Source organism: Rattus norvegicus, chromosome 9, assembly GCF_021556685.1.
Source record: "Rattus norvegicus strain SHRSP/BbbUtx chromosome 9, alternate assembly SHRSP_T2T, whole genome shotgun sequence".
Taxonomy (NCBI): Eukaryota; Metazoa; Chordata; class Mammalia; order Rodentia; family Muridae; genus Rattus; species Rattus norvegicus.
In genome coordinates, this window is record NC_141542.1 from 52,034,384 (window position 1) to 52,046,423 (window position 12,040).

The following is a 12,040-nucleotide window of genomic DNA, read 5'->3' on the forward strand; positions in this document are numbered from 1 at the left end:
AGACAATGCCTCATAAATGTGCCCAGGGACCAACCTGGTGGAGGCAGTTTCTTAGTTGATGTTCCCCTCTTCCCAGATGGCCCCATGGTATGTCAAGTTGAGAAAAAACTGACCAGCACACCGAGAGTGTGAAGACCAGAGGTTGATTCCCTAGAACCCACATATAAAAATCCAGGTGTGATGGTGCCTGCTTGTATGTCAGTGAGGACAGGCAGATCTCGAGGACCCACTAGGCAGACAGCATAGCCTACTTGGTGAGCTCGAGACCACGGAGAGATACTGTTTCAGACAACAAGGCATGTGATACCTGAATAATGACAGCCAAATTTGTCCTTTAGCTTCCATACACGTGTGTACACACATGCATCTGCATATGCAAAGATTTGTGCATGTATACATGCATGAAGTCTATTTGAAACATCACACACACACACACACACACACACACACACACACACACACACACCTGGGAGGAAGCAGCTATCTCCAGAGTGGGAGGCAAGAAGGCTCTGGGCCTATATGCCATCCACCAAATACAACAGAAGTGCCATTGGCTATGTGTGCACAGTGGTCAGGTATCATAGGGGTGTGCAGGTGAGGGGCGTGTGCTTTGCAGTGGCGTGCATGTTGCATGCATCTGTGTGGGGGCAGATCAGCTCCTCTATGAGAGCCTCCACGATCATTCAGGATGCTTTTCTGCTGGCTTTGAGGTCAGAGCAGGTGCGGCTCCTGTTTATTCAGGGTCCAGCTTGGACACACATCCCACCATAGGCTGGATTGACAGTAGGGCTAACCACATGACCAGAGCCTTGCCTTCTCATTGCTTCTCAGAGATGCCCACCACCTGTAATACCCTTTGGTCTTCATGAACAATATTATCAAGAGATGGAGGAGGATCAAGTTCTGATAGATATAAGGGGGCATTGAGCTCCTCAAGAGCTGCTAGCAGGCCTCAAGTCACAGAGCATGAAGGGGTTAGCAAAGCCACCATCTTTGGGAAGAATCATCGCAAAATAAATGTTTCTTCCCTACCTCCTAATGCAACCTTACCCATTCCCTGCTCTACCGTAACAGATTTTCTGAGGACCTCCAGGTTTCTGCTGCTTTGATAGGTAGCAGGGTTTATGCCTTATTAATGACAGGGTTGGTATGGCTGAGGAGATGGCTCAGCCAGCAAAATGCTTGCGGTACAATGTGAGGACCTGTGTTCAAACCCCCAGCACCCCAGCATGTACCTGTTATCCCAGCACTGGGGAGACAGAGACAGGAGGGTTTCTGGGGCTTGCCAGCAAGCTGGACCAGCTGCATCGGTTCTGGATTTAGCAAGAGAATGATTGAGGAAGACTTCGAATGTTGACCTCTGACTTCTGCATGCATATGCGTACACACACACAAAAATACAAAGACAAGTTTGTTTGTTTGTTTGCAGAGGGGTGTGGGTCTTACTATGTAGCCCTGGCTGGCATGGAAATTGCATGTAGATCAGGCTGGCCTTGGACTCACAGAGATCCACCTGCCTCTGCCTCTCGTGTGCTGGGATTAATGGTGTGTGCTGCCACAGCATTGGTAATTGCAGGAGTGAGCCTAACATTAAGCATTAGCTTGTCTCAGGCTCAAGCGGCAACTCCAGCCTCCCCTGGTATCCCACTCCAGCTGTCAGAGTCAGGGCTGCCCTTGTCTGAGTTCATCCCTGACTGGGTTTGGGCACATCCTGTACCTAGAGACCCCCAATCCTAAAGTAAGAGTGAAGTCAATGCTGGGCAGAGAAGAGGAGTCCCTGCCTAAGAGTAGGTTCAATAGTGTTTGAGAGGGTGGGTGGTTAGAGTCAGGGCTAGATGTGGAGGAGGGGAAGCCTCAAGTGGCAGGAAAGGATGATATAAGGAAAGAGATCATCAAGGTTAAATATAACACACACAAACACACACATACAAACACACACACATAACCATACACACACAAACATACACATACATAACCATACACACACATATGTACACATGCACATACACAAACACACACACATAACCATACACAAACACACACATACAAACACATATACATAACCATACACAAACACACACACACACACACACACACACATGAACACATACACATACACACACATACAAACCAAGGCTTTCACAATGAAAGCTGGTGCATGTGTCTTGGGGCAACCAGATCTTGGGGTGCAAAATTTAGCATTTGAATACATAGCAGCACCAGGCCAATTGCCAAGAGATAGGTGGTCAGGAAGTACCTCTAACAGATGCATGTTCTCCAGTTGGTCTGAACTTATCACAGATGATGTGCATCTGCGACTTGAAGAAGAGAGAAGGGGACCCTGGCAGACTGATGGTTTCCAGTGCCAAGTCTACTGATCTTTGGGGTGTCCCTCCTGGACTTGTCTCTTCAGCCTATCACTCTCTGTGCATTTAAATTCTTCCCAGCAGGATCATCTTCAGCATCTCCATGCTCAGCAGGTTTTAGCAGGTTCCCAGTGGTCATGACCTGCAAAGAAGTCTCCATGGGCTATTCCTCCTGCTGCTCTCCAGGTCCAGCTAGCCCAGTATTCATGGAGGCCCCAGGAACGCTCCCAGCCTGAAGTCTTCTTCCTTTTGAGGTTCTTCAGTTTCCTGAAGACTGTTTGCCTGAGGGAGGGAGGGCTTTACTCCATTACCTGGGATCTCCACTGTGCCTTACTCCTGCTAACCATCCCATTCCGTGATGCTCTATGTTCCTGGGTCCCTCGCCCACCATGTGGCGCCCCTTTCTAAAAATTCAGTTCCCAAATGTCCATGATGTGTCTCCCACTTGTGACAGGAGCACAGGCAGGCTGGCCTCTGACCGGGGAAGCTGAATGTCACCACTTCCCTGCCAGACTGCCTGGAGTGCCCGTGAGGGAAGCAGACGACCCTGTACTTTGTATCCTAAGAAATCATCAAGGTCCAAGGAGCCTGGGGTTTGCTGGCAGAGGCTGTGGGAGACCAGAACCCAGGAGCACAACTTTAATCTCAGCTTTAGCCTCAGCCTTCAGATTCTCAGCCAGAATTCTGGCTCCCATGGAGTACCTGCTCTCCCCCTTCCTGTTTGCTCCGAGTCCAGCATCCTGCCTGTGGACCTGTGATCATAAGGATATTCTTCCATACACGTCTTTCTTGTCATGTCAGCCAAGGGAAGTTTCTGGGCTTTGTATCCCAGACCCTTGCTGGTGGCATAGACTCGTCTACATGTGTATCCAGGAAATCTAAACACATGGAGTACAGGCTGTGAACTCCAGGTTCTGAACGCATCCGTCTGTTTCCATCTTTTCTATTTTTTGGCATTTGTTACGATGTTTCTGGTCCAGCCATCCCACCCTCCCTCTGGACTGCAATTAATTGTAGCACACAGCAGATAGGGTGTTGTATTTAAACATGGTGGGTTCAGATAACCCCAAACCCTATTGCAGAAACCCTCCAGAAAATAAAAAGCCCACACTAAAATCCTGTTCTCCACAAGAGGTGTCAAACATAAAGCTATGCTTGATTAACTTTCTCTTGAGCATTAGATGTCATCTGCTCTAAGACTACGGAGAGGTAAAGTCATAGCAAGGATCTTTGAGACACAGAAAGGACTTGGTGACTGGACCCGTTAAGATGGTAACCCTCCTATATGCTTATCCCTCAGCTATGGTGGCTGCTCCCAGGACCAGGTTTCCAAGTGTGGTCTCAGTGGTGTGAGGGCGGAGGGTACCACTCACAACTTGTTAATATTCAAGAGGGTGTGATAGCAGCTTGTTAATATGCAAATTATCGGGCTGCACGCTGGGACAACTGTTTACACAACTTTGGATGGCGTTGGAGGCAGAGCCCTGGTATGCCCTCCAGACAGTTATGCGGTCCAGGGCCAGGCCACTAGTCAGACAACAGCAGAGCAAGTGGCCAGGTGTGTACATTTGCAGAGGACCCCACCCTCTTCTTAGCACTAGCCTTCCAAGTAGCCAGAATTTGTGGTCAGCACCAGGGAGGCTTAGTGGATGCTCTACAGCCATTTCCTCCAGATTGAAGCATTCAAATCCTACAAAGGACCTGGAGGCCAACACATGAAACGCACAAGAGGCTCCTCCCAGAGGTTATGTTCAACTGCAAGCAACTCCTGGAGGAGAGGAGACTTCCATGCGAGCTCCTCAGGGGATTCCATTCACGAAATGCACCGTTCATGTGCGCTCAGCCATGCAGGGGTAGGTTTTCTGGGATGCAGCCGCCTGAGTCATCCAAACTCCTGAAAGTACCCCTTCACCCACCCCTTCACCCACAGTACTCTGAGAGCTCCAACAAACAGTGGCTCGCCAAGATGAATTGCAATGGAGTCCTTTCTTGGGTCCCTGGTTGCCTCTCTCTGGAGTAAATACAAACAGACTCTCCATGGAAACTTGCAACATTTCCTCTCTAGGCAGTGGCTCCCTCCCATGTGAAGAACATAGATTCAGGGGTCGTGTCCAAGACTGATTACATAGAGCCCACTCAGCCAACAGTCCAGGTCTGAATGGGCTCTTTTCTCCCATTACTGCGCGACTCAGGGATGCAAGTTGGATAGCACAGGGGGCGATGGATGCAGTCCTTCCACATAATGTCCGGGCACTTCTCTGAAATAATTGACCCCACTGGGTTCTAGGCATTTATCTTTCAGCCTGATCTAGACTGGCTGCTCTAGGGGCCTGAAAGGAAGTGGAGAAGATGTTGTTTGAACGTAGGAGAAATATACTACACTCCAACCATCACCTAGGTACTATGCTAATGATCAATGAGGCTAGGACTTCAGTGAGTGACACAAGCTTGGGCAGGGGTGCCCAGAGCCAGTGTGGACAGATGCTCAACTTTCATGAATGCTTGATCTCACTGAGTGCTACAAAATGCGCACAAACTCTTGCCTCTGTACTTCTGCAGAAAATTAGGATACTCTATTCTGTTTTACAACTACTCTTTAAAAATGATGTGTGTGTGTGTGTGTGTGTGGTGTGAAGGTTCACAGGTGTCACAGCTGCGTTTACATAAAGATGAATATTATAGGTTAGCCTCTCTGTTACTGTATTTAACATTTTCATTTTGTGTTATGAAATTTAAACAAGGGGCCAGGCAGACAGCTTGGTTGTTAAGGGAACTTGATGTGCAAGCATGAGGAGATTTGAGTTTGAATCCCAGCTTCCACATAAAAAAACTGGGTGTGGCCACATCTGTCCCGTAATTCCTTTCCTGAGTCAGAGGAACCTGGCAGAGATAGGACGGGATAGCTGGACTTGACAGTCAGACAGCCATTCCAGCAGAAAAACCAACCCCATATTCAGTGAGAGACTGTCTCCGAGGGGAATGTCGGGAAAGCCAAACCCGGTAACATCCTCCTGTAGTATGTGTGCTTGTGCATGAACACACAAATGAAACTAAAAAAATGGATGGCTCACCAAAAACAAACAAACAACAACAACAAAAACGGGACTCTAGAGACCTTCTGCGTCCTTATCACCTGCTTCTGTCTCACCACGACAGGACACTCCTCATCTTTCCTCCAGTCACATCTATCTGTCAGAGAACATCTGGAAAGGTCGGAAAGGGGGAGCAAGAAGTGGGCTCCGGGTCAAGACTTAGGTACCGGGATTTGAGTCCACACTTGCCCAGTACCTGCTTTGTGAGTACAGATTGCAGCGTAGCTTCTGTTTCCTCAAGTGCTAAAATACCACGTTAACATCTTAAAAGTTCTTAAAGCTTTGATTACGTTCTGAGGAAGAAAGGGAGGTGGCTGCTTCCAACAGGACCAGAGCCAGGCTCTCTCGTCATAGAACTGTGTGCCAGACAGACCTAGGGGATCAAAGGGTGGAGGTGAGCACGCTACTGAGCAGCAGATAGACCGCGGTGAATCCACTTGCCCTTTTCATATTAGACTGCGCTCAGATTCCTAGTGGGCGGGCGGGACCGGTGTTTGGACAAGTCCCTGCGGACTCGCACGTGCCCGGCGTGGCCGGGTTGCGGAGGCGGGGCTCCTTGGCGGTCCAGGGCAGACCATGGGGCGGGGCGCGGGGTGGCGTCCGGAGCTCGGCTCGGCAGTGCGGTCAGGAGCAGCGGGTGGCCGTAGTGCCCGGGTGGCACCATGCTCAGTGTGGTGCACTTCCTTCGAAGCTTCTTTAAGGTGAGAGACGACCTCCCGGGGACCGGAAGCCGGGCTTACTTGCGGAGTTTTGCTAGGGGTGCTGAGGGGACATCAGCGCGCAACGCTGCGCCCTGGACTGTTTGTGGGTGACTGCGAGGTACCCGAGAACGATCCCCGCCTCAGTCGCAGTTTCTCAATGGAAGTGCTGGATCTGGAGGTGGTGGCCTGCCGGAGTGTGGCCTTGGGGACTGAAGGGACGGAGGGGGAAAGAGGCGCACAGGGGAGGAGAGGCTTCATGGAGGCGGACTTGACCGAGGCTGGAGAGACTGGCAAGAGCCCAGCACTCCTGGGTTTCTCACAGTCTTGGCTGAGTATCTGGGTAGCTGGAGTTACTCAGGAAGTGGTTGCTATTGTTGTTACCTGGATATATCTACCAGAAGGAGATTTGAGTTGGGGTACCGTCGTGAACAAGTGCCTAAGACTATACGGGAATCGAAACTTAGTAGAAGAGCTGAGTCCTGAACTGGGGTACCCGATCCATCGTGGAGACCCCACTGTACTGGGATGCTACCACGTCTCTTGCCCACACAGGGACTTTGGGGGGTGTGTGTCTGCAGGGCACTGGCAGAGGGGTAGCTGGCTGCAGGTTGCCAAGCTCCACCTCTCCAAGTGAGCAGTGTGGGAGGTGGGAATGTGCCCTGACTTCAGGACCAAGGCTTCAAGAATCCGGAAGTGTCAGCTGGAGGCCGGTAGGAGGAAGCCCAGGGATACACTTGAGGGTGATGGCTGCCTGCCGGTGAGGCTCTGAGGGAGGAAGCAGGTAACCCAGACCCAGACCTGCTAGGAGAAACCCTGCCTGACCTTGGCCTTTGCCTCTGCCATCTGGAAGGGCAGCCTGCTTACCTGTAACCACTAAGGTGGTTACAACACAATCACAGAGGAAGCAGATGAGGGCTGGGGGACAGGGGGCTTTCTAGAGCTCGGTGTTGAGGTGGGGGAAGGGCGAGCATGCCCGGATCGCTGTTTTGCGTTGTTGAGACTCTTGGAATGATGACCCTACCACACGATCCTAAGCCACACGATCGATCTTGGAAGGTATGACTGTAGGTAACAGTAAGCAACAGGTGGCTTAGGTGACAAGTCAGCTTGACAGAATCTCCAGGACTTGCTCGCCTCAGCTCATGGAACAGGCAGCATGTAGCCTACAGGGAGGCTACTGGCAATTCTGGGGTCTGGGGCAGCTTGCCTGTTTGCTAACCAGGCCTGGGAACTGGGGACAAGATGTCCTTACATTCCTCTCTTACTCACTGTCCTGTCCCCAGACCCTCTTAGATGTGCCTTGCAGGCTCTCCCCTGGGAGGAGCTGGAGGCCACCATACCCATCTCAGGTATAGAGACAGATTACACTTTTGCTTCCACAGACGCTGGTGATGTGTGAGGTGACAGATGCCACTGGCTCTAGTGTGCTTCTGAAAGAATTACCTGATGATCGGTACCCGATTGTCAACCTCAGTGTCTCAAGTTGGATTAACCACAGCTAATCTCTCTTGAGTCCCAGGAAGAATGGTGCCTCAGATGCCCAAAGTCCAGGTAGACGAGGCTTTTGTTGGGCCCTTCTTTAGACTCTATGCTGCATTCAAACTAGCTACGAGCATGCCAGGCACAGTTTAGATCAGGTGGGCCAGCCAGAGAGCTCGCACTTGCTATGGCCCTCCTTGGAACATAATCTTTGGTGGTACCAGGAGGGCTATGTGCTGTCTCAGAAGGCCAGAGCCCCGTCCATGCAGACCCTACTCTGCATGTCCCTAACTCTAGAATGTTAGAGGCAAGCTAGCATCCCAGCTGTCCACCGATGTGGTAGATTTCTGTCCTTATTAAACTTGTCCTACGTCTAATACAGCATCCAAGGCCTCACAGCACCATGTCATAGACTACCAAGAGGCCATTGAGGCAGGAAGGACAGGTCTCTGTTAGCTGAGGGATGGCACAGTGAATGGGAAAACAGTGGAGGTTCATGTGGCCCCTGTCCTGGGAGTGTGATCTGTTTTTGCTGATTCCCAAACACGTGTGTGCACACCCGCATGCTGTGCCCATCTGTACACTCACAGGAACACACACTGGCATGCTTGTGTAAACATGTGCACATGGAGTTATGCACATATCAACATGTGTCTACACAGGGGACATACACTGAGATGCTTATGTATACATGCATGTACCTGCACCTGCAAGCTTAAACACACACACACACGTACATGCATACTGGTATGCGCCTATATACAATTAAAGACACACACATACACACCAAATGTGCTGAGATACGCACATGCACATGTATATTGGCATTCTTGAATATACATGAATACATACATACTGGTGTACTGATTCACACACACATATACATGCATATGTATACTTGTGCATGTACATGTATATAGGTCATAAATAGATATCTGGTGACTATTGCGTGTGCACATACATGCATACCTGCATGCTTCTCTGGCCATGTACACACACAGAATATGCATATTGCTTGTTCATGTACATCCACTACTCGGGCATGCTCCTATGCACACATACACAACAGGATACATTCATGTGATTGTGTCTTCCAGGCATGTCTGTATGTAGGCGTGCATACACAGGTACGTGAAAGCAGGTACCATAAAGAAGACCAGCTTTTTTTACGAGTGCCAGAGATAATGTGCTTCAGTATGGAGACCGTGTGTGATGAGAGAATCCCCATAGGTCAGCCTAGGGTACCGTTTTCGTTATTGTGTGTGTGTGTGTGTGTGTGTGTGTGTATGACGATAGGACATGTGCATGCCGCATGACATGTATGTTGGAGGGTAACCTTCTGGACTTGGTTCTCTTCTTCCACATTCACAAAGGGTCCAAGGATCGATCTCAGATCACCAGCCATCCTACCGGCCACCTGCTGGCTTCTTCATGACGTCACAAAAGTTCATTACTTCACTAAAGCACAAACCTGATAGGCAGGCTAACTGGGCAGGCGGCAGAGGCCGCTCTACTCAGCCAGTGGTGTGCTTTGGTCTCCAAGGATGAAGCGTTGGCAGGGAGCCACTGTCTGGGAGTAATGTTCCCGAGGCTCCCAGCTAACCTTTCTTGCTACACACATGTGTGCATCCTGGGTACGGGAACGGGGTGGAGTCTCTGTCAGCTGTTGGTTATGTCCTTGTCACCTGACACTCAGGACCAGAGTGGCTGCTATGTGGTGGACTTGGGATGTGGCTCTAGTTTGTGACCTGGCACGCCTCTACCACTGTTGAGCTCTTACTCCTGATGCTGACGTTTGGTGACACCGTGAGCCACCAGGAATTATCTCAGAATGGATGTTTAGTATGTCCTAAAAGGTCTATGTAGTTCTTTGCAGAGACACTTGGAAAACTGGCCTTGTGCCTCTGATGCAAATTCAGGTATGCACCAGTCAGCTTTTTGCCACGGTAACTAGACACTTGAGATAATTAACTTATAGAGACAAAGGGTTTGGGGGGGGGGTTCTGTGAGTGGATGGTTTGTCCTGTTGTTTGGGTCCTCTGCTGCCTGCCCAGTTAGCCTGCCTGTCAGGTGAGATTGCATGGGATAGGGGAGATGTAGTGGATCAAAAGTGGGGATGAGGGTCTGACCTAAAACCTTTCCCTAAGCCACATCTTTTAATGGCTCGGACACCTCCTAGCACCAATCTAAGGACAATCCTTTGAAGACGAGACTTCAGTGAGCAGTCCAGTTCCAAACCACAGCACCCCCACCCCCCACACACCTTAGTGAATGAGCTTTGAGTCTTCAGGGTCAGGTCAGGGCTTGCATAAGGGCAATGGAGCTTACTCAACAAATATTTATTGATCACCTACTGTGCACCAGTTCTGGTCATTGAGACTTGTCTGGCAGACCTAGTTCATATTTTGGTTTACATTTTTCTTGTGTGTGTGTGTGTGTGTGTGTGTGTGTGTGTGTGTGTGTGTTGAAGTGGAGTTGCATGTGCATGTATATGTGTAGGCCAGAAGTAGACATCTGATAATGCCCTTAATTAATCTCCATTTGGGGGCTGGGGGTGGGGGAGGAGCGGCGTGCGGTCTCTCTTTGAATCTGGAGCTCACTGATCTGACTGAATCGGTAGGTCCTTGTGTTTCCCTTGCAGCCTGAGAAGTGCTGGGATAACAAGCAACCCTACTATGCTTTGCTTTTTATAAAGGTATTGGGGGGTCCAAATTTATGGCCTCATGTTCCCAGCCCCAGACACAGTTTTGGGGTTTTGCTTTGTTTTGTTTTAGTTACTTATATTGATGTGTATGTATGTGTGTATGTATGTGTGGGTACATGCATGGCGCTAGTAAGAGGACAACTTGTAGGAGCTAACTGAGGTGACGACATCAGGGCCCACTTGACAGAGGAGGGGGTGTCTCTTCTTATACCTTTTTGTGCATGGTGAGATTCACAGTTCTGAAGCCACCTCTCTGATTCCCAGGCAGGAGCCCAGAGAAGGGGCTGGGGAGCAGAATGGGGAGCCACTCATACCCACTTTCATGCAAACTGGCTTCCCCAGCTGGGAGACAAGACATTGGATAGCTGAGGGAGCTCTCAGAGGGAGCCTGTGGGTATCTGTGAGAGGGGAAGAGCTAAGGCATGATGTGCCCTGAGCTGCAGCTGAATCTCACACTCCAGTCCCACAGTGAACATCTATGGACCCAGATAGAACACAGATGAGGTGGCAGAACAAAGGATCTAGCTTAGGGACCCACTGAGCTTACTGGGCTGGTTTATTGGAGCACCACTGAAACAAACACATGAGTAAACAAAAGCCATGGCCAAGAAGCCTACCCCAGCGGGTGACAGCTCACTAAAGCTGCTTCCCAGTAGCTCCCCCAAACAACCTGACCAGCCGCGTGGTGTCCCCAACCCCAGCAGTTGTTTAAGGCTTTTGTAACCTCTGGTGAGGCCCTGTGGATCCTGTCCATTTTTGAGTCCAATGAGCCTGCCTCTTGTTTCCGTTCTGAGGACATTTCAGGAGACACCATCAACCTGACCCAATATATCTCTGTAGCAAGGACACAAGGCTCTCGCTCTGTGAGGCCAACAAGTCCAGGTGTGTGTATGGAGGATAGGGATAGATGATGGACCATGGTAGGCATGTGCATGTGGGGGTAATGTCCATACCCCATCACAACACAAAGATACATCTTTACACTCTTGTACATGTGTAAGTGGGGCCTCACTCTGTGGCAGGGGTTGAGATCAGGAGAATGGAGTCCTTACAGAAGTGGTGGAACAGGAGTCAATTCCTTTTCAATGGTGCAGGCTTTTAGTGGGGTTCCTAAGGCCTACGTGCCCGTGTAGAGCACAGATACAGACAGTCACGGGGTGGGGGATTTTGTCCCTATGCAGGTGGATGTTGTTCTTCAGGCCCTGTCTGTGGTCTGCCAGGACATGTGACTCCCCATGGCACTCAGCCACGGGATACACCCAGCTGGGCACCTACAGGATGGTGGGCAGTGAAGAAAGATAAACTACCTGGGGGTTGGGCATTGATCTGTGCCAGAGTCCTGACTGGTCTTATGGTGTACCTAGAGAAGGAAAGATGCTCTGGCCAGGGGGTGGCATGACTTCTTCCTGCTCTAGAGGCCTGGGGGCTGGGAGGGCTGTGACCTGAGAATCAGGTCCTGCCTTTGCAGCTGGTAATTGGCATCATGTGCCTGCAAGGTGCTGTCAGGTCAGAGCTCTCTGCCAGCTCTGGTTTGGTCAGTAGATTGCACAGCGTTGGTTGTTCTCAGACAGCTCAGTATTTTCAGGCTGAGGGAGCCGAGCCTCTAGGAAGCACAGAGGGTGAGAATGTGCTCTCAGCTGGCACTTCCTGTAGAGCTGGTGCAAGGGCAGGGCGGCTTCTGGTTTTTCCAGATAGATC

General features: G+C 50.3%; 1 protein-coding gene across 1 annotated transcript in view; it reads left to right on the plus strand.

Moving 5' to 3' along the window:
• Nucleotides 1-6,078: 6,078 nt before the first annotated feature.
• The window catches only part of Arhgef4 (Rho guanine nucleotide exchange factor 4), a 143,801-nt gene continuing 137,839 nt past the window's right edge, over nucleotides 6,079-12,040 (plus strand). Inside the window, exon 1 of the mRNA NM_001427642.1 lies at nucleotides 6,079-6,159. Within this exon, the coding sequence (NP_001414571.1) occupies nucleotides 6,121-6,159 (39 nt within the window). The 5' untranslated portion in view covers nucleotides 6,079-6,120. The remainder of the gene's footprint in view (nucleotides 6,160-12,040) is intronic.